This window comes from Acinonyx jubatus, chromosome B2, assembly GCF_027475565.1.
Source record: "Acinonyx jubatus isolate Ajub_Pintada_27869175 chromosome B2, VMU_Ajub_asm_v1.0, whole genome shotgun sequence".
In the NCBI taxonomy this organism is placed as follows: Eukaryota; Metazoa; Chordata; class Mammalia; order Carnivora; family Felidae; genus Acinonyx; species Acinonyx jubatus.
The window spans coordinates 59,937,198-59,960,096 of NC_069385.1; the positions used below are offsets into that span (position 1 = coordinate 59,937,198).

The 22,899-nt window shown below is 39.3% G+C and overlaps 2 protein-coding genes across 5 annotated transcripts in view; both read right to left on the reverse strand.

The window, feature by feature from the left end:
• The window catches only part of GRIK2 (glutamate ionotropic receptor kainate type subunit 2), a 648,818-nt gene extending 632,089 nt beyond the window's left edge, over positions 1-16,729 (reverse strand). For all 4 annotated transcript variants that reach the window (XM_027057188.2, XM_027057189.2, XM_027057193.2 and 1 more), the window contains exon 1: positions 16,598-16,729. In XM_027057188.2, the coding sequence (XP_026912989.1) occupies positions 16,598-16,712 (115 nt within the window). In that variant the 5' untranslated portion in view covers positions 16,713-16,729. The remainder of the gene's footprint in view (positions 1-16,597) is intronic.
• A 145-nt stretch (positions 16,730-16,874) lies between these two features.
• Positions 16,875-22,899, reverse strand: LOC113598545 (sterile alpha motif domain-containing protein 1-like). Its single transcript, XM_053223355.1, has 3 exons — positions 22,739-22,899; positions 22,307-22,645; positions 16,875-17,002 (listed from the first exon to the last, which is right to left on the reverse strand). The coding sequence occupies exons 1-3, from the start codon at positions 22,897-22,899 to the stop codon at positions 16,885-16,887; spliced, it is 618 nt and encodes a 205-aa protein (XP_053079330.1). The 3' UTR covers positions 16,875-16,884.

Below are 22,899 nucleotides of genomic sequence, written 5' to 3' on the forward strand. Positions count from 1 at the left end.
AAAATGAGATTGAAAATATTAGTGCTGAGGTTATACAGACTATTAAAGGATGGGGATAGTGTCCACCATGGAAATTTGCCTCTATGCATATGGAAGTCGCTCTCAGACACTGTTGCTATACTAACAGGGACCCACTTCTTTTTCTGAGCAGGTCAATGGATACCTCCTTCCAGTGATAATAGGCTCCTCTCAAATATAGGACTCAGATGATCACCTACAATTTCTCACTCTGTAGATCACAGCGTTATTCTGGCGTAAAGGCCCCAGCCACACATTTTTATTCCATTTTACTAGGGATTTATGAAGCCTTAACATGTCTAGTTTAAAATATATATATAATCTCAAATAAATAGAACAAATAAATCTGCTATTTAAGAGAATGCCCTTAAAAAAAAAAAAAAACTGGGTAAACTAACCTAGCAAAAAACCCTGAGGAATTACCATTTCAAAATGTTAATTGTTATGTGGAAGTGGCTTTTGAAGTTCAATTTAATTTCCTGAAAGCCCCAAACATCTCTATTTCCCTACAGAAAATAATTAAGCATCAGGGATGATAATGTGATTAGCAAGTAAAACACCTGGAATTTGCTTAGCAAATCAGAAAGCAGAGGGAGGAGGGCTTTGAAACCATCACTGGCCCTCCCCCACCCTACTTCATCATCAGTGCTGTGGGGCCTCAGCACTGGAAGCAGGCAGAGAGGGTCAGGCCTACCCTATAACTGCAGAGAAAGACCATGATATTTATATGTTACCTGTTTAATGGTCTACTGGATTCTGGTTGTCCATCTGGCCCCTCATGTTCTAAAAGGGCACACCACTGGCCTGAAAGACCTCACAAGACTTCTGTGGGGTCCAACCACCCTTGTGAGAATAGTAAAAGATCTACAAGTTTCTGATCTATATGAGCCTGAACCAATTAGAGAAATCAAGTACTCTATGGGCAAAATTAAATGATTGACTGATTATATTAACACTTATATATTCATGCTAGGCATGTCACTAAGCACTACATGTGTATTATATCTCTTTTAATCCCAAGAATAACTGTATATGGTGGATAATATTAATATTCCCATTTTACAGGTAAGGAAACTAAAACTTAGGAAGACTCAGCAATATGTGCCAATAATATAGCTCAAAGCAGCAGGGTCAAATTCAAACTCTATGTCTGAACCCAAAACCCAAGCTCACGACCCTATAATAGAGGGACTGGTTAATAAACGATAAGCATCTATGCAATGGAAAGTCAGACACTGTTGAAAATTGCTAAATAAAAATATCTGATGACAGAAAAACATCCCAATAAACTGCTGAGTAAAAAAAAAAAAAAGTAATGAAGATGTACATTAAGATTCAAGGTTAAATCTCAAAATGTCACTATGGTGAGGTAATAAGTGATATATACTTACAATTTTCTATATATGTTCTATTTTCTGCAATAAATAGGTGTTACTCTGATAATCAACTAAAGCATTTTCTTTTAATGTTTTTTAGAAAGCTAGTAAATAGAAACAAAATAACAATTGTGGTTTGGACTCAATGTCATAATTATCAGAGGTTTTATTTTCATGTTTACACTTCTCTATATTCTCCAAATGTACTACAAAGCATTACTTTATGACTACACACACACATAAAGTTTAAAACTAAGTTCCTTCCTAAAATGTTTAATTGGATGCCTGTGGCAGAGAATACCAGTGGTTCCTTCAATATTCACTCTCCACGTCTTCTATAGGAATAGACCCTGACATTTTCAGCTGTTCACATTTCCTGTAACAAGGCTACCACTCAGCTTCCTGTGTGTCCAGGGGTAGCCATATGACTAAGTTCCTGCTAGTAGGATGTGAGGTAAAATGGTGTGTACAACATTCAGGACATGTCTGTCAATCTTGCTGTTGGGAAGGTGCACGAGATCACTAGAGCTCCACTTTAGACCATGAGAAAGGTCACATCAGATGACAGATATATATGCTAGACTAGAGGACTGGAAACACTGTAGACCCCAGAAAGCTATAGATCTACTATATCATCCCTGGACTACCCAAATCTAGACTTGTGTGTGAAAGAGAAGTGAACATCTACCTTGTTTTGTTTTGATTTTCTAGAGAGTGGAGAGATATTTCTGTGATACGTCACTGAGTATAAATCCTAACTAATATAGTACTCAAATACTTAAAAATAATTTAGACTAGTTCTCCTCCTCTGTCTCTAAACCTGCCTCTGTCTGTCTGTGTATGTGTACACAAAAGAAATACATTAATGGCATCACTATGATTTGAGACAGGAGGCTCAGCTAAAGATTTCTGGGGTTGGGGCCAGTGGAGACAAGGAACACACATAGTACAGCCATCCTAATCTGATATTAACAATGGAATTTCAGAGTAAAACTTCAGTGGATCACAAGTCAGAGAAAGGTGCAAACAACACATTTTAGAAACCCCTCCTTGTAGATGCAGCTAGATGTTTCTCTCCATCTTATAATACTTATTTACCTATTACTGTGTGGACTTGTCACATTGTTTTGTAATTTTCTTTTATTCAGCTACCTATACCTATAGAATATGAGATCCAACATGCAGAGACAATGTTCCTTTTACTTTCAAATTCTTAAATGTCCTAGAGCCTAGTACAGTATCTGGCATATGGTAATCAATTAAACATTTGTTAAATGAATGACCAAAAGAATGAATGGATAGATAATGAACTGGAGTACTGGTAGCTTGCACAGAGACACAAATATCATAGATATCTATCTCTCTATGTGTATCTATCTAGAGATAGAGATAGAAAGATACATATTTATCTCTAGATAATATATACATATATATATAGATATTAGAAATATGCAATATATTACAAGATATATATATATTAGAGTATACTCTAAATATTAAAGGAAAGTGATTTCCATATATATTCATTTTGATGAATTATATCAACCTAAATGTAAATATCTTAAAGGTCAATAAGGTGGATCTCCAATTCTAGCAAGGTATTGAAATTAAATATTGAAATAGAACCTATAGTATAGAATTGAAAAAAAACATACATCTTGTTGCCTATCAGTAAAAGCAGAACATCATTAGGAACCTTCATGTATTTTTTTTAAATAATCAGCCATATCTTAGAGAAATTTTCATACTTACTGAAGCTTTAATTATATCTTACTTCCCAATTATTATATTATGTCAACAATCAAAGAACTAGACCAGATACCAATGCTGAATAAATACTTGGTGAACTGAATTGCAATTTAAATTAAAAATTAGGTGAAAATTGAGAGTTGATAGAAAGTTTTCAGCATCCTCCTTACAACCACAGTATAAAGCATTATTTTATCTCCTTATAAACAATTTAATCACTCATTCTTGAAGAATAATTGGATTAAAAGAGAGGAAGAGAGATTACTTGTACTAAATAGGACTTTTTCTTATTAATACATAGTGATCCTTTTAATATTCAAGCTTAGTGGCCTTATAATATATACAGTACAGAAGAATGATAAACAAATTGGAGGGTTATAATTCTCTCCACTTACAAAATATGGACTTAGAAACCTTAGCTAAGATTCTATCCTTGTTTGTATTTAAAATGCTGATATAGTCTGGCTACCTTCTAAGAAATGAAAGATATACAAAATACAAAGAACTTTGAGAAATTCTCTTCCATTAATATTTACTTCTGGCTGTCAAGTTTAATAAAGTCAAAGGCTCCTACCTAAAGCCAATAAATGAGCATCCTTGAGTAAATGTAAATGTATTAATTTTTTCTCTATTGGGAACATTTCATATATCCTACGTATTTATAATTTCATCCTACACAAATGTGTAGGAGAGGTTGAAGGCATAGTAATTCTGGCATATATATGAATAAAACTTACTGTGAAATTCATGTCATGTAAAAGAATTTTTCATAATTTGTCTTCCAGATAACTGTATACTACTAGATATATTTTTCTGAAATTATATATTTACATGTTCTCAGTTGTTAAATCCCCTCTAAACTATTATAATTAAAAGAATTTAAAATATTTTAACACACATTGGTAAACATAGTTAAGCCCAATTAAAATATAAACTGAGGGATAGTAAACTTATTCTGATAATTTCTTCAATATTTATCTTAAAATTTTGATTAGCATGTGATTATGATGATTTGAATACATTACACTATCTAACCAATATAGTGTACTACTTTTAAATTGTACCATCAATAAGGTGTCTTCTGTACAGTCTGTATAGTCTCCCAGAAGGCAAGTTAAATTAGGGAAATACACTTAATAAGCTGATGCTTTACCTAGTAGGCAATAAATATGGAAAATACTTAGATACCAATAATCTGGACAGATAAAGATATTATGTTTTTTTTTAATTTTTTTTACATTTATTTATTTTTGAGAGACAGAGAGAGAGCACAAGTGGGGGAGGGGCAGAGACAGAGAGGGAGACACAGAATCCAAAGCAGGATCCAGGCTCTGAGCTTTCAGCACAGACCCCAACGCAGGGCTTGAACTCACAAACCATGAGATCATGACCTGAGCCAAAGTCAGATGCTTAACCAATGGAGCCACCCAGGCGTCCCAAGATATTATAAGTTTTAATGCTAAAGTGGCATATATAATTATTGGCAATGCCTATCTTATCTTAAATAAAGATAAGAACATTCTGGTTTCATTTCAAACATTGTGTCTAGGTTTCAGCTTTTGGCTCCATGATCTAACAATGACCCAGATACTATAATCAGAGCAATGAAGCTGGAGGTAAGGGTGAGCATCGTATTGTCCAAGAGGCTTGTAATGAACACCACCTAGGCTGGACTCTATTTTTAGCCTAGATCCTAGGCCATTTGCATGTATTCATGGCAACTGAGTCACTGTCCTCTCAACTAGACCAGCTGTCTACTAGAATTTTTTCTGATAGATTTTGGGGAAACAAGAATATAAATTGATTTATCAGGGGCTCTTTTGGTAGGAGGTTAAGAAGGAAAATTCCCACAACTATACATCATCTTAGACATTATTTATAAAATAACACCTGTTTAAGGTCCCTTTGGGCTGGGGGCTCAGTTATGTGAGTATGAATATTCTAAATGCTTGGATTTTAAAGAATCAGTCAGCTCTTCAGTGGTATGCTGAAAGCCCAACACTATGGTGTGAGGAATAACAAAATATCTAAGGCACAACACTTATCTACAAGATTTACTCATTGTTTTACACAGTCTAGTCATGATTATTAACTGTCAATCCAGAAAACTGATACATCTGCCCATTATAAACAGAGGAATTGTAAATTTTAAGTTCAAAACTCTTTGGAGTATCTAGCTCCATAAGTTATTTTCAACCAGCCTGGGAGTTTTGTTTCTTAGGAATTTTCTGAAAAAGAAAAAGAAAAAAAGAAAAAAGAAGAAGGCAAAAAGCAAAGGTACTACAACTATGCAGTTGTGAAAAATGAACTATTTTAATCCATAAAATACCTAGGTTTAGGAACCAGGAATCTAAATTATTTAAAGCTCCTTCCATTCTGAGTAAAACAAGATGTGGGAGCCATTGATTTGATCAAAGTTTGCTGCCAATGCTTAAATTTATCTTACAGGATCCCTACCTAGAAACAGACCCTTTGGAGGAAACAAAACTTGGTCCAGATCTTAAAGGACAGTCGAGGTATGGCATAGCAAAATGACGAGAAATGTATCTTGGGGTACATTTCTGTAGCTGAAGATGAGTGATTTGAACGTTACCCCTGATCTCCAGGAAGGCTTCCTGAGGGATCAACATAGAATCTCAGGACAGCTCTGTCCTTCACCCCCTGGAGGCAAGAACTCAACTAATCTTTACCTATTGCAGCATTAGCTCTGGTATGGTAGGAGGCTGCTTCTAGGAAACCCCAAGACTTAAAATAGGAAAGTGTTTCTCAACCTGTATTTCATCCCTTCCTCCTATAGATTGTCATAAAAATCTTGAGACTGTCTCTCCTTCATCCTACTCTTGAGGGCTGGGAATCACTGATGCAGAACCTCATCATCCTCAACATCCAAGAAATTTTCCTAATAAATTTTATATTTTGAAGTTTTGAAAACTTTTAAAAAATTCCAAATATAAACGTGTATTATAAAACTTTCCCAAATGGTTCCCTGGATTCTCTAATGTGGCTGTCGGGGGAGAAGGAGGAATCTTCATCTCTACCTCTATCCACTTCTATGCTGAGACCTCAACACTGGGTTAGATCTGGGGGGAAAAAGAGCCCAAGGAAGTCAGAAACACCTTGAGAAAGATGGTGAAGTTAATGATGTAAGGGTGGCACCAAAGTCTATCTTATGCCTTAAAAAGTAAGCCCCAGAAAGACTGCCTAACACAGCTCCTTGATAAAGATGCCAGTGTAATCATAGAAAAGTCCTACTTATCTATCCCAAACAATTGTAACATATCCGAGTGTTTATGGAACTTTCTTGAATCAACATAAATGGATCAAGTACAGTCACTTATGTGACTTGAAATACAAAACTTCACTAACAGCCAGCAGTTCATCATGGGCAAATGGATGAATGAAGTATATAGGAAATCAGATAGAGCTTTCCAGAAAATGTTTGTGAATACAAACTAGAAAAACTATGCAGTTGCGAAAAATGCTAAACTGAAGGACCTAGCATTGTTTCTTTGCTTATTATTTTTTGTTTTAGCTGTAATTTAGCTGTAATTCCTACTTGTATTCTGGATATTGGATAATGCCAATCAAACTCCTGATGTTATAGAAGAAACAGAAACTATTGAGTTGCTTTTCTATAAAACCACCAACTCAGAAAATGTTTGTTCTATTAGATAATAAATCCTTTTCAATGTGTTTGTAATAACTTCCAGTGCATTCTGAAGAAGAGTATTTGAGAGTAATTTAGAAAAGACAGACTATCTTAAATGTTTATGTACAGTTTAAGAGGTTGAACATACATGAAATTAACAAACATTACTTTGTTTCACACATATATAGTAAATAAACAATTACACTTTCAATTACAAAAGTCCTTTTCTGCTTTTAAGTTTAGAGTTCTATACATTTTCCTATTAATTATAATGTTATCCTTGGAAGATAGACACATAGCAAACAATACCCATTCTATAGAAATGGAAGTCAAGGCTCAGTGGAATTTAATTATTTGTCCTAATTTATGATCACTAGATGACAAAGTCAAGAGTAAAATTCATAACTCAAACAACTAAATTCAGAGTCTTAGGTCCTGAGTTCATGTAGAATTGGAAAATATTACTAACAATAAATCTATTCTATGAAAATTGTTTTTTAATTTTAACTTAAATTTTAATTCTGATTTGAAATTTTATATAATCATTATATAATATGTTTTTATTATATAAACTATAATTACATATATATGTATATATATATAATGCTTCAAGTAATGGAGATAGACATTATCTACATAAAACATTGAAAGTTTTCTTGAAGGCAATTTATTTTTATTCCCCAATGAAGCTAACAGTACTCGTATTAAATTTTCCACCAATGCATTTTTCTTTAGATTAACTAGAAACTTTTCCTTGCTTAATCATGGGATATGGCCATATGTTACAAGGTCATTCCTTTATTTCATTTCAGGATTTTGCTTCAGAGGTATCTGTGATCCCAGACCAAGAACTTCTTAAAGGCTTCAATGATCAAGGATGAGGATGGGTCCTTTGCTTTCATTTCAGTAAGACAGAGAAGAGAGATCTACTTATTCTTCATAAAACACAAACAGCAGACTGAAAGACCACTTGACTGCTTGCTGTACACTAAGTGAATCTCATCCTTTCACCTTCAATGGTTTTCCAGAGGCTACATACAGGAGTCCAAATCCTACAACCTAAACATTAAAACTTTGAAAAAGCAAGGCTTTATCTACCTTCCATATAGAAAAATAGATAGCAGAATAGAACTAGTCCATTCCCTGTTCCAGGGCTCACCTTCTTAATTTCTGACAAAATTCCTTTTCTTGTGCTTAGTATTTTGCCAATGACACATCTCCCCACCCCACCCCCACCTTCCCTATCACACAATTTTTTATAGGCCCCAGCCAGGGTCCTTATTTTCTATAAAAAATTCAAACTCACAATAATCTCCTTTAACTAACTATTGTATATATTTTCTGCACCTCTCTCTCTCTCTCTCTCTCTCCATATATATTTTTTTCTTTAATTGGACTACAAACTCCTTGAGGCAGAAGCTGGGTCTTAGATTTCTAGTTCCCTGATACATAATATGTACTCAATTACTGTTTATTATATGAATGAAAGTGGTTAAAGCATTGGACACGGGGAGAAAGAGGATCTTGGCAGACACAGGAGAGGGGAATTGAGAGAGCCAAAAAAGGAGAAAAAGAGAAAAGGGATAATCTATGAGATAAGGTGCTATGAAAGAAGAGGTGAAGAAAACAAAGTAGGCAAATGTCTAGGGGAGCTATCAGAATCAGTGGCTCTTCCTAAAGTTGATACAAAGCACAGAGAATCAGAGGCTACACTGAAAAAATAGCATAATTCACTGAAAAACATCACTAAACTGGCAGTCAGAATATTCATGTTTTGTGTAAAATATGACACTAATTATCTATGGAGCAAGCTATTTAACTGCTCTTGGCAATTCATCGCTAAGCTTATATACTAGACTTGATGACATCTAAAGCCCCCTTTGGTTTAGATATTATGGGATTCTATAGTTTTCCTTCATCCCCCCCCAAAAAAGGAGGGGACAGGATTAAAAAGACAACATAAAATATCAAATACCTATGACTATATTGAGAATTTCTTTATTACCTCTGTAGTTTCTCTACTAAAGACAAGGTTTGTTTAAAAATAAAAAACAAAAAACTACCAATGATGAAACTTTAAACAAAAAGTTAAATTCGTTCTGGGCAAGGAGGGTGGCCTCCATTAAAAGTTAAGATAAACTGAATACAGAAGCATCAGTTGGCAAAAAGAAGGGCAATATTAAAATGACAACATAAAATAGATCAAATACCTATGACTTTACTGAAGCAGAAAATTTCTTTAATATTTGTTTTGCTTATTTGATCATTTAATTGAGCAATACTCCCATCCTGATAGGTTAAGGACTCAGAGTAAGACTGAGACGGAGATTGAAATGGGAATTAGAGGTAACATCTTACAAATACTTGCTCTAGTTCAATGACAGAAAAGTAGTTTGTTGATGTAAAAGGGTAAAGGCAAAGCATTTAAAGATCCATTTGATTGGAAAGAGGTATGTCGATGTAAGAATATCACTGACATCTCATCTGAAATAATCACATATGCTCAGAGATTTGGACAAATACAAGCAAAAAGATCAATTTAAAAAACACTGAGATGTCTGCTGTGAATCTAGGAAAGACTGTGTATCAAATGGCATTTGATTTCGGTTTTCTCAGCCTCCCCCTCACATCAGTGCTAATCACTCTGCGCTCCCTTAGGCACCGGGTATTCTCTTTTGTATCTGAGTATCTCTGTCACAGACAGAATCGATCAATCTAATAAACTCATCCTAACTTTACAGTCTAGGGACTATGTGCTCTCCCTTCCAGAATATACTTGTCTTACAACAAGGCCACGGAAGAGGGCAGATGTGTAACCAAAAGGAAAGATGGAGAGGATTACATGTATCAGTGGGGAAAAGATCTGAAAGCCACAACCTCCCCAGACTCTTTCAGATCTTCACACATAACCCCTGCTGTCTAGTGACCTGGCTCTCCATTACATTCAAAGAAGCATGTTGAGTTTTTGGTTAAGAAAGTGAATGGTTTAAATCAATCTATAATCAAATACTATATTTGAATGGTGCCATAAATGCAGAGCAGTGTCAAAAGCCCAAATATAAAAATAACATGAAAAATAAAAAAAAAAAAACTTGCAGAAAGATTTTAAAGGTCTCCTCTAATCTCCCACTCACATTGGTTTTATCAGATAAGCTAATTGTTGCTTGAAAATACAACAATATGAAATGTTTGGCCCTAAAGGTGTGAGGCAAGAGACAAATAAGCCTTACTTGTTGGGGGATCAAGGGAGAGTTAAATAAAGTATGTGTTCCTTAGAGAACATGCAGAATGTGAGGTGGGCTGGAGGGTGAAAACTGGTGACCTCTGGGCTACTTGCTGTTTCGATTTCATCAACTCAGAATTTTTTAAACAATTTTTAAAATTGTGTGCAATGAAAATCTCACAGATTTTTATATGAAAACATAGGTTTCAGGTTTTTCTGGAATAATCAAAGGAATGGACAACTTTGAGTAGACAATTCCACAAGGAAAGAAACAGTTACAGAGGTGAACAATCTTATAATGGACTGAGGCTTGACTTTTACCCTGGGACTGGCTGTCCTTTAGTGTTGCCAGTGTAAAGCAGGGAACTGCACTTTTTCTGGGGCAGAAGGGACCTGAATAGAATAAAGTATGGTAACCTGAATGCAGAATTTTCAGTAGGAAAAAAAAAGGAGGGGACAGGATTAAAAAGACAACATAAAATATCAAATACCTTTGACTATATTGAGAATTTCTTTATTACCTCTGTAGTCTCTCTACTATAGACAAGGTTTGTTTAAAAATAAAAAACAAAAAACTACCAATGATGAAACTTTAAACAAAAAGTTAAATTCATTCTTTTCCATTACAGAAAAGAAAGAATTCATCAACACTTACCCTCAACACCCTATATACTATCAAAGAATTTTAAATGTCTTCTGCATTTGAAATAAGAGGCATATAATTCAACTTATTAGCTCAGCTCTCAAAAATATTTCCTTATTGAAACTTGCTCCTAAGCCTAGGTTCACATATATGATGAAGATCCAAAGAAAGCTTATTTAACCTACATTAAATCTTGATAATGCATTAATGAGTCTTTTAAAGGGATAATTTTAATTCCCCAATCTTCAACCATAAAGACTATATAGTGCTAATCTGCCTTGCCCTTTCGATTAAACTTGTTAAGGGCATTCTATTTAGTCAGCACCCGGAATGGGCCATTAAAATTCTTGTTCTGTAAGAGTTGTGTTCAGTGCTCTGTTGTTTTAAATTCCATTAAATCCAAATGGTCTTTATCACCCCATGACCACCGTGACTTCAATCAGCCAATTTAATTACCTTACAAAATTGTCAGCAGAAGCAGCAAAGAAAAACAGGAAGGCCTATGACGTTATCAGATTGAAATCTTCCTCTTTGGTGTTTAATCTAGACCAGTCAATAATGATGATGTGCACCTATTTCCTTTTCTTTCAGGGGCTTTTGACCTTACTTTTCATGCTAAGATTTAGGGTGTAAGATTCATTTGAAGCATTTCCAGTTCCTTGATAACTGGACTATAAATTGAAAGCCCACAGAAGATAATGTTTCACTACCCAAACAAGACAATCAACAATTCCATTTCGATACATCAGACCATCCTACTGGGGAAAACCTAGGGTCTCCCACAAACCCCAGGTAGTATGGATGCAGTGGATTAATGATTTAAGTATAGTGCAGTTGAAAAACAGTCAACTGCTTTCCACTCTGATGTCTGAAAATGGACATCAACAATTTTCAGGGAACAAATGTAATTGGAGCCACGATAACACAGTAAAATCTTAACAACAGAAAGAGAAAATGCATTCCTCTCACTTGAATTTCTACTACAAAAGGGCAAAGCATTTTCTGTATCAGAAATTTTGACAATTAAAAGATAATAAAAAATTATGCCATCTTTATCATAGGCAACACGTTATTTAATGGTGAATAGGGTTGAAAAGGCTCTGATAATCAATGATACATCTTATGTTTGGTCTATAGTATGTTCCTCCTTTGTGTGGGAGCAATTCACATTAACTTTCCTGTGCTGAGTAAATGTTGAAACAGTGTCATTTGAGAATTCAGGGAATGAACACACTGCAATAATCACTTGAATTAAACTACAAAGCAGAAAGTGTCTGTCTGAAGAAATGTCTACTGACATATAAACTGCTGTTCACTGCTGAAAGACAACCTCACAAAGCCTGAAAATGTGAGTTCCATGTGTCTAGGTGGAGAAGGGGTGCTATTTCTAAAGGACGAAAAGATCATTTTTCAAAGTCGTTTCCTGAAATGAGTGTGCCTCTGTTGATGGATCACATCAGAGTTAGTCTTTGAAGCTTTAAGAATAAGTGAGAACTTATGTGAAAAACAGATTTTTTTAGTGGCCGTTGTGTTGGCAATTCTTGGAAAGATTTCCCTCCCCTGCTTTCCAGAGCTCAGCTGAGCAGGTGTTCGGGCTTTATCTATTTCAGACAGTAGCCGCTATTACTCCCCCATCCCCGCCTCTCAAGAGCCAGTTTTCCTGCTTCCAGATGTAAGGCCACTCCTCCCTCCCGCCCATCTCACCTCCCAAAGGAAGAAAAATCTCTTTCAAAGAACTTGTAGACAGGGGCAGCTTCTAAGCTCAGTCAATTCACTCACTCCCTTGATGTTGTAGTACATCTGCTAATTATTATATCTAGGAGCACTCGAGATGTCCAGCAAATAGGGGGATTTCCATAGGGACTCTTTCCACTCCTCCTCACGTCGTGGGTTTTATTATCTGAGCTGTCCCTGACCTAGTAGTCCTCACCTTCTGCCTGTGTGCTGGGAGGTGACTACGTGCTGCGCCATGGAGCGGTGGCTAGTGCGCAGTAGCAAGGAGGTCAGAGTGCATCGGAGGGAAGACCTTGCCTGTGAAGCCTTTAAAGAAAGCCACTCTACTGACATGCTTAAAAGAAAAGCTAGGTCGAAACATCTGAAGGAAAGAAATGGCCTATATCACATGCTTAGCTCCTCCAACACGACTAGCTTGGAGAAGCTGCTCAAGAGTCTGGGAGAAAGTTTGGGTTAATGTCCGAGCAAAGACATGCATGGAGTTCTAAATGCCAATTCAGATAAGCACTGAAAAATAACTCGACCTCGAAGATTGGAAACAAGTGGTATCTTGAGGAGTGACCACTTAACAAAGATGCCAAAGCCTCCCAAACTACAAAAGGGACTGCTAGCCCAGTACCAGTAGCGTCCCGAGCCCCAACAGAGCTACTTTCTACCCCCATGCTGTCCCAGAAGCAGGGGTCAGAGCAGAACAGGAAGAGAGGGAGGCTACTGTAACAAAAGCAATGTTCAAGTACCGAGAGCTGCAGTAGTTTAGAAGGGAGACTATTGGGGGCCACACCCCCGCAAATGGAAAGACGGAAAGATCCTGCCTTTGCCCTCACCAACTGCAAGCAAAGCGAGCACGCAGCTGCGGAGACACAAAGGTGCCTCATTTACATAGAGGAAACCTACTGTGCCTGGGGAGAGGCCCGGCTGGAGGCTTCTCAGGCACCTGGAAAAGCTGGCTCTGAGAATGACTGATGTGACCTGGAGTGGGGAAACAGTCTCTGACTGTCCAGTATCCACTTTGTCCCCTGACATTGTCTCCCTAGGTGAGCGTTGCCAGGATCAAAGACAGGAAACAGCCATCCACTTTGGAGTTAACTTTTAGCTGACCATAGATAGGTCCTTTCCCTCACTGCCCTGAGCTATCTTAAAGCTGAAGGAAAGCACCCTAGGGTCAGCGCTCCAGAGACCTTCTCTCGGAGATGTTTGCTTCCCGCGAAGAGGAGCAGGCCCGGGTGTGAAGCTCAGTGAGAGCCAGTAAGGGTGGGAGGGGTGTCCCCGGACAGAGGCGCTCCTGGGCATAGCTACGTAAGTTTTCTTGGGCACGAGAGAGGAGTCACTGTGCCAAAGTGTTGCTTGCTTCACGAGAGTGCATTTGCCAGCATGTGTGTACGTGTGTATGAGAGAGAGAGAGAGAGAGAGAGAGAGAGAGCATTTTTTGTACCCGTTAGACCTTCAGCAACTCAGCAAAGGTCAGCTGACAGCTCCCCAATCCACAGACTTTGATAGGAGGGCTCAGGGTCAGGGTCGAGTTACAGCCCTTGGGCAGGGGTGTGTGTGTGGTGCGGCCGGAGGTTGTTAAGGGGTAGTAAGGACAGAGCCCTTGAGGGTGGTTTTCCACCACCAACTGGAAGGGGGGCTGGGGCAGCCTCCTGGTCACATTCAGCAGTTGCCATGGCACCCAGGCAGAGTTTCTGGGTGGTTGGCAGCTCCTAGTCAAGCCCAGTTGGTTGGGGAGGTGGGGAAGGGACTGGTTGCCACCTCTTCAGCAGAGACAGTGCTTCTCACCCACACCTGGCAGGCCACTGCCCAGAAACCCCAAACCCTACTCTTACAAGGCACGAGGCTAAAGATGAGGCTCTGGTTGGCCCTTTGAATCAAAGTTGAAAATAACCTTACTCAAGAGTGGCTTATACACACTCAACCAGCCATCCAGTCCACTCAAAACATGTTTTCCCCAGGAGAAAATAAAACTCCCACCAATGCATCCAAATAGCCCAAGAAGGGAAATAGTCCAATGATTACAATATACACAGTCCTTCCCCATAACTCAGGTGGATAGCAGAGAAAACCAATCTCCACGTGGAAGATGTTTGAAGTTAATGGAGAAAATAACAGGTTATCTAGAAACTGGGCCATTGGTTTAGGGTATCTAGGCACTGGTGAGAAGGTCTTTGCCTACTCTCCTATTTCTTAAGGACATTCTTAGTAAGCATTGGTCTAGGAAAATATATTTTTGTGTGTGTGTCAGCTCTTTTGGAGAGCTGTTACACACTCTGCTACAGTCGCCAAGATTTTTAATATGAAGATATGAAATGATCAGCGAATGTAACAATCTAATGATTCAGCAAATATTGTGCTGCAAGACCAGAGGAGCAATAATTAAATCTTTTGAGTACTGGTGGCAGTTTTTCGGCTCCAAGTCTTCTTTTTTTTTTCCCACCCAGTCCACAAGCAAACACACTAAGGCACACTCGTTCACAAACACATTTCAGAAGATACCTCAGTATTCCAAATAAGTAGGTTGTCCTACTCAAAATACTGGGCAAAACTACCATACCGTAGCATTTGCCATGCTTGAAGGAGAACAGCTGAACACACACACACATTTCCAATGATACAGAGACCTGTTTAATCTCATCGAAAGAAACAAGCATTCCTGTGGACTCTTGTTGCTAAGAGCAACGTGCTTAAGTACCATCTAAAGGCATGAAGCAAAAAAAAAAAAAAAAAAGCAAAAAAAAAAAAACAAAACAAAACTGCAACAGTTGGAATTTGGATATAACCTGTTGTCTGTCTTTGTCATTACCAGCCTTCTGGACTCCAGGTGTTTATGTGTTGGATAAGGGAAGGGGAGACTAAGATTCCTTTTTTTTATTATGTGAAAAGCATTCCTATCCTGGCAATGCAAAGCCCAAGAGAGATGATAGATTTTATCATTATAGAAAAAGCACATGGGAAAAAGGAAAGAGAGAAGATGCTGTTGACATAATAGGAGATGCAGGCAATCAGTTTGATTTAAATTTGACTGACTTAATGTATCTGCTTTTATCTCAGAGACACATACTCAGGATTATATGGTTTCTTGCACTCTTTGGTCTAAATCCACTTGAACTGTCAAAGGAGGCTCCCACTGTGGGAGCGTTTACTCAGTTGGTTTTCTCCTCTCTCACTCCCATCTACTTAAGGGAACTTTCCCTGACTAGTCCTGCTCCTCCTAAAACTCCATTGGACATTCACAGCAGCTGAGCGTTGCCCACGCTTCATTTCCTCCAAGCAAATCTCCTGACCAGCGTTTTCACAGGAATCCCACGTTTAGATTTTCCTTCGAGCTCTAAAAGAACCCTGATTCCGTAGGAAAGCAATAGATTCCCCTAATATATAACTGCCACTCGACTCTTTTATCATGCCACGATGAAATAAAGACGCACACTCAGACTCCCGCACACAACTACTCTCCGCCCCAATCACCACTGTTAATCATTCATTAGATCAGGACTCTAAGAAAGCTGAGAGAGGAGGGCTCACAAGTTAAAAACAAACAGAACCCTTTCTTAGGACGCTATTTTACTTCGGCTAAGCAGCAGCCTCCTCTTGCTAAATAGAGCCTACTACCTTACAACAACATTTTTACAAGCGCCGTTTCCCCAAAAAAGGCAACCAAGGACTGGAGAGCGGTGAAATTAGCCTAAAAGGCTCTCTGATGACAAAAGAAATCAAAAGGGTGAGCTCCTTCCACTCGCGGACCTGTCCGGGTCCCCGACCGAAGCGGACAGACGCCAACTTGCCAAAGAGTTACCAGGTACTGACTCGTCTGCCCCGCAAGCTGAGAGGCGTGCAGCCCCAGCGCGAACGGTCAGTCCGCCAAGCCCCGGAAGGCTCCCGCGGAGACAGGCGGGCGCGACCGCCGGCTGTGCCCCCAGCGTCATCACCATCTCAGGCTACGGGGTGGAGGTAATGCAGCGACCACTACCACACACTGGCTCTCACTTCATCCTCCCGTGGCTATTTTTTTTATTTATTTTTTTTAATAAAAGAAGGAAAAAAGGAAACGAAACGGAAAGCACACGCGGTTCTTTAAAACCCCGGGAGGCTATGGAGCAGCGAACAGGTCGGAATACGTTGAGCCCACCCGCCTGTAAGAGGGAACCCGCCTGTTTACATCCGGCTGCCTCGGAGCCGGAGACCAGGCAATGGAGAGGAATGGGGGATCTTACCAAATCTTAATACATGTGTGGTTCCTTGGGAATATCCAATCCACAGTAAGCAGAGCAGGAGTTTAATGGTGCGCCTGAAGACTGGATTACTTAGAATCGGGGAAATAATCTTCATGGTGTTTCTGTGTCCACACGCGCGGCTCCCACTTCCCCGATCTAGCGTTAGGCTCCCGGTTCGGGTAGGAATGAGGATGCGTCGAGTAGTGGCCGCAGACACGATCACGGCATGGTCACAGAGAGGAAGGAGTCTCCGTTTCCCAAACCCATTAGCAATCGCTGCATGTTCTTCACTCACTGCGCCAAGGAGCAACCTTCCACTGCAAGGGATGGTGGGACATCCATGTTAGTCGGGGAGCATCCGGGAGAAATCCAGCACGCACACCCACAATGTCCGGCCGCGCGAGCCTGGGGAAGCAAAGGAGGAGGAAATCAATGGGAAATCCAGCCTTGGAAACCGCCGAGCGTCGGTGGCGAGCCACAGTCCCAGCACAAAAGGCGCTTTGCTCGCAAAGGTTTTGCCAGGCCCTATTCTACTGCACTGCTGCACAGCTTCTGACGTGAAGCCAAGATTAAGTGAGAAAAATTGAGATAGCTGCTTGCCTCTTAAGGCTCCCTGCCAGTGAGCTTCCCAATATCTCTTATGCAACCGATCTCATCGCCCGCTTTGAGTTTCAAGAAAGAAGTTGGGTTTATTTACATGGAGAAAGTGCTTTTATTTTCCATAAGAGTCTTTGCTAAGAGAGTGACTGGTGTATGCAAGCAGACTTCGTACAATCAACTGATGAATTTTAATAAATGACAAGCTAAATCAAAGTCACTTTGCCTAGGAGTTGTAAAAAAAAAAAAGGAACTGGTCTAAGCAGAAGAATTTACTGCAAATGTAACCTGTGTTTAGGTTGAAACAAGGTCTTGTTTATATTCTTAAAAAAATTTTTTTTTTTTTTTGCCCAGGAGTGAATACAGATTGGAGTGCAATTGCAGAAGTTAAGATAGTCTTTAAAAACTTGAGTGGACATTCCTTGATTACTACTCAGGAATAAAAAACAGACTTCAAGTGGTCTTTTAGAAGGAAAAGTGTTGAATTAAAATGAAGGATTCCTATTTTCCCACCCATATTTTTAGCTCATCTAAAATAATTGTGCATATATACAAAGACAATGATATTTAAGTTGGTATAACTCTTAAGGCTTCAATAACCTACACTCAAATTTCTTCTCATTTTAGGTTTTTGAATATGTTTTTCTTTCAGAGGCAGAATATGGGATCACAGTTTGGGCAACATTGAGTATCAATTAGTCTAAAAATGCCTTATTGTCTAGTGTTCTACTTAGAGTCTTTAGGCAGTGACTGTCTTGGCTTTGAAATTTATTTTTTTTAAGTACAGAAATACATATTCTTTTAACATGAAAATACATTTTACTGCTGAAATAGGTAATATACTGTACTCCAGACATAGAAATAAAACTATCCAATCCTAATATTTTACATTAGCAAGTGAAACCCAGATGGTTAGTAATAAATATATTATTATATATTAATATTTTTAAGTGGTCAAGTAGCACAAAAGGCAAAGTGCTGGACCTGTATTTTAAAATAATTGTTTTTTTCACAACCACTAACAGGGCATAGGTTAAACCTTATGAAAAAATTATAAGATTATACCTTATTTGAAGAATATCTATTTTTTTAAGAAGGAGTGATATGAGTACTATTTCTTCCAGATAGCAAGAAAATGATGTAATGTTTTCATTCCATCACAGTGATTTTTTTCATTCTATTTTTTCTTAAGATATTATAAAATGCTGACTTGAAAATAGAGCTACATTTTGTAAAAGCATTAAGTGGGCACTGACTTTTCTTTAAAGATGGAGGCATAACTGCAGTGTCAAAAATAAGTATCATGAATGACTAGTTCTGCAGTGTAGCAGGCAATTCAATCAAATAATTTGACTATTTGAGCACTTTAAAAAAGAACACCTTGTGCAAAAACCAAGGGTATCTAGCGACTCCTTCAGTCCATGTATAAAATATCTCTTGTAAGACATGTATACTCCAACACATCTGTATTTGTTGTTTCATTTAGTTTCTATTCTATTTGTTCTCCCTCTTTTTTGATCCTAGCAGATACAATAATGACAGCCAGGGCAAAAATAAATATTCTTAGTTTTTTCATCTGTCAATATGATTGATATATAATACCTGAAAATAACATGCTCTGTTGTGACTAATCAAAATACTGCAGTTTTGCGGTATAGCTAGTATGTAATGAAACCTGAGAAAACAAAATGTACCATAACTCTTTGTTCACGTATTCTGTTAATGTAATGGCATTTGACATTACAGTTGTAACTTCTCTACTTAAATCTAGCATTGTAAACTATTTAGCTTATGTGGGATTATTTATTGGATGTCTCGTTGGAAAAGCGAAAGATCAAGCTTCCAGATTCATGAAGTTCTTACCCAGTATATTAAACAGTAAAAAGCCCATCATAAATTTTTCTTACTATTAATTGGTCCCCAAAGAACCAATTTTGCACATATGCTAAATTAGGTTCATTTACATCCATCAACTAATCTGAAAGACTTCGCATCATAGAGAGCAACTCCACCTGTCTAACTGAACTTCTGCAAGATAGGAGACGACCTTTCTTCAGGACCACGGACAGCGCTCCAGGCATTGATTTATTCTGGAGTAGTACATTGAAAGTAGTGCATTGAATGGGTAATGTGCCATTTGAAGTGACAATGAGCATAATTCTACCACACAGAGTCTGGGAATTTGAATTATTGCATTGTTCACATTGTCAAGAGGATTATTTTGTCAACTGTGCTGTGTGTATATTTCAGTGTGACTTACTGGGATTGCCTGGCATACTCAGGATGTGCTAATAGTCATCCCTTTCCAGGGCATACTACTACAAAAGCCATTTACATTAACTGTGAATCCCCTCATGAGCACTAAACTACTGTTCTTCATTTTTAAAAAATGCCTGAAAGACCACTAAGAATTCAGAATACTGAATAACATCAATGCTATTGCTATCGATGTTCAGTGGCTAAAGACATTTCTAAAATGTACAATTAGTTATTGCTTTAGAATTCTCCACCTTCAGGTTTTCATCTGTTACAAGAGTAATCAGACTAATTATTGTTCTTTCTAATTAAACTTCACTCACTCCCAGGACAAAAACACAAACAACCCTTAAAAAAAAAAAACCCTAAAACAAAAACAACAAAAATCCTAAAATTACCCCCCCCCCCCCGCTCCGAGTACTAGAAAAGAATGACCTGATGGTGTGGAAGATGCCTTACAGTAGGGCGATTTTGAAGTTATTACTTTCTCCCCAATACTGATACTAGACATCATAGTTCTGAGACTATATGATTGATAAAGTTATTGTATAGTGTTCACTGACCAAACTGAACTCTTTTAAAAATCGTGTCAGTTTTGTAATTTGTTCCTTTTTCAAGGAACAAAAAGCACTATTTGGTGGCAGGGAATCATATATTTAGTAACAGTGAGATTTACACACCTTATCCCATAGTTACATTTGCTTTTGTCTATTTTAACCATATGGCAACATTTATTTCTAGAAGCCAAAGCTCTGTAGGTTCCAAGGTCAAAGCAGAGATGACAAACTGCAAGTACATACATATATGCATACACAGAGGAGACCTGTATCTAAAAGTAAGCCTCAACACACACACACACACACACACACACACACACACACACACAGAGAGAGAGAGAGAGAGAGAGAGAGAGAGAGAGAAGGTCCTGACATGAAGAGATATCAAGCCTATGATAAATTAACAAAGAACAAAATGCATATCATGTTCATGCAAAGCTTGTTCCAACAACAACAAAATGCCATTAGCTTCATCTTTCACTGTGTTTTTATATTTACTGACACTAATGACCTCTTATTCTTGGGCACTATTACTTGAGAAGCAATTTTAGTTCTCTATTCTCCCAGTGAAAATGAATCTTATTCTAGTTAGCTGCCACCTGCTGGGGCATGTACAAATGTGTAACAATCCTTACAGCCTAACGTTTAAGAAGACAATGCCTATACCTTTTGCAAGAGACAGCAAATACATATCCCAGGACAACCTGAATTTCAAAGGTGTTGCAAAGGTTCTTCCATGCCATACCTATATTCAAATTGTTTCACACGGAATTCTTTCTAAAGATTCCACTTGACTTGTCACCAAAGTCCTGCTGTTACGTGACATTTGAGACACCTCATCTCACAGTAACACCTGACCTGTTCTTCCATGCATATGGCCTGTTGTATGGAAACTAAGCTAAAATAAACAGGCTGTTCATCCGTGGCATTAGAGGTGCCAGAGAATAAAGTCAGAGCTGATATCACTTAAAACCACACTGTTGCATACTTACACTTCACTCTTCCTAACTACGAATGCTATGGTATGCAATCCCTTGTGATTCTGAACACATATCAGCTGTTCCACCAACATTCTGCTGCATTGATGATTAATGACATTTAGAGTTTTAATTAATTTTTAGATGCCAAAAAGAAGTGTATCTTAATTAAGAAATTGAATTGGAATAGCTTTACATTTCCTGGAAGCTTTTTTTTTTCTTTTTTTAAGATTTTAGTCTGTGCAATCTTCAATGGGTTTTAACAGAAGAAAACTAACAGGGAAGACTTCCAGGCATCACTTATTTTTCAATCACTTTCCTTCCGTGGGTTTCATATTGTTTGTTTGTTTGGTCGGTTGGTTGTTTAATAAGTTCCTAAGGCCACTGAAAGCTGCGGTGATGGTTACAGTAATGGTTTCTATAAAAGTTAGGCAAATCAAAAATTGAAATATTATTACCTACCTTCCAGCAACTAAACTAGTTACAGGCTAGTTACGATTGGAATGAATCAATCATCTCTTGTGTAATAATTAATCCATAAGGGAATTTCTGATGGCAGAATACTTACAGGATGAAGATGAAGAAGTGCTAGAAGGTAGTCTGTGTGTTACCAAAAGGACAGTAGTAGTAAGTTTTCTAATGTCCCCTATTCCCTTAGTTGGAAATCATTAGCTAGGGGGTCTCAGTTAGGTCGTGGTGTTGAGTAAAGAACTCCTTGAAGGTAAAAATATCAGGGAATGAGAGTCATTAAAAGTTTTTGCCGTTTACGATCCACCCCGGTGACTCCCCTTACCCTAATGGGACGTCCTCCGAGTTTTTGGGTTTTTGTTTGTTTGGTTTTTTTTCAGGCGCTCCGGGTACTGACACTGGTTAAAATGAATGTCTGTACTTGAGCACAGAACTAAGGAGCAGGGTTAATGGGAAAATGGGCGGATGGAATGAAGGCTTGGGAGTTCGTCAGACCCGCAGGCAGACACACGGGTTCTTGCCATCTGTCTCTCTTCGCCTCGCGTGAGTCCCGGTAGCTGAGGCCACTTCCTGACACGTCCACTTATTAAATTATTTTATGGGGAGAACGCGAGCGCCCGCAGCCAACCGAGCCAGTTGCATCCTTGACGGGAATTGGCTGAGGCGAGCGGGACAAAGCCACTCGCAGCGAATCGGTCCAGCGGGTACCGTGAGCGCACCGGGCTCCGCCGCGCGGCTGTTCGCCTTCTTCCTCTCCAGGCGTTAAAAGCCCCTCGCCCACCCTCGGTCCCTCCTGTGGGAACGTACACCTCGGGAGGCAGCCCCGAGCGGAGCCCACCGGGGGGAGTCCTTACCTCTTGCTGCGGGTGAGGTAGGCAGGGAGGGGGAGGGGTGGTCCTCGGGGAGGAGCAGCCAGAGGAGGTCGGGCGGGAAGTCTGCTGCTCCCGGACTGAGGAGCGCAGCCGCGGGCGCCGAGCGCGAGTGACGGCGGCGGCGGAGACGAAGACCGTGGAGCAGCGGCGGCGGCGGCGGCGGCGGCGGCGGCGGCGGCGGCGGCGGCAGCGGGAGCGGCGGAGACAGACACGCCTCCTGGCGGGGGTTCCTCGCCTCTTGCTTTAAAGGCGCCGCACTCCTTTCCCTGCGGCCCCTGCACACTCTCGGCGGCTACGGCCACCAGGGCGCAGCGCTCCCCCCTGGACCTCAGGAGCGAAAGTGCGAGAATTCTGGGCGCCACCAGGCTCGGACGTTATAAGTCCGCTGGCCGAGACTTCATCTCCTGCGCACACCCCCGCCTGCTCTGGGATGGGGGGGACCGGGACTGAGATGTTCGGTCAGGGAGTGATGAAACCCCCAAGGAATTTGCCTGGCCCTGGGTTGTGACAACACATGTAAGCAGCCCGAGCACGTTCGGTTCTGGGTGGTGGCTTTTATACCTCTTCGAAACCAT

Excerpts from the sequence above, each read along its gene's own strand:
- LOC113598545 (XM_053223355.1), bottom strand. The coding sequence starts at position 22,899 with ATGGTTTCGAAGAGGTATAAAAGCCACCACCCAGAACCGAACGTGCTC. Across the intron at positions 22,646-22,738 it reads CCATCCCAGAGCAGGCGGGG|GGGGGAGCGCTGCGCCCTGG; the intron begins GTGTGCGCAGGA and ends CCTGAGGTCCAG. Across the intron at positions 17,003-22,306 it reads TACCTCACCCGCAGCAAGAG|GCTCGCGCGGCCGGACATTG; the intron begins GTAAGGACTCCC and ends TTGCTTCCCCAG.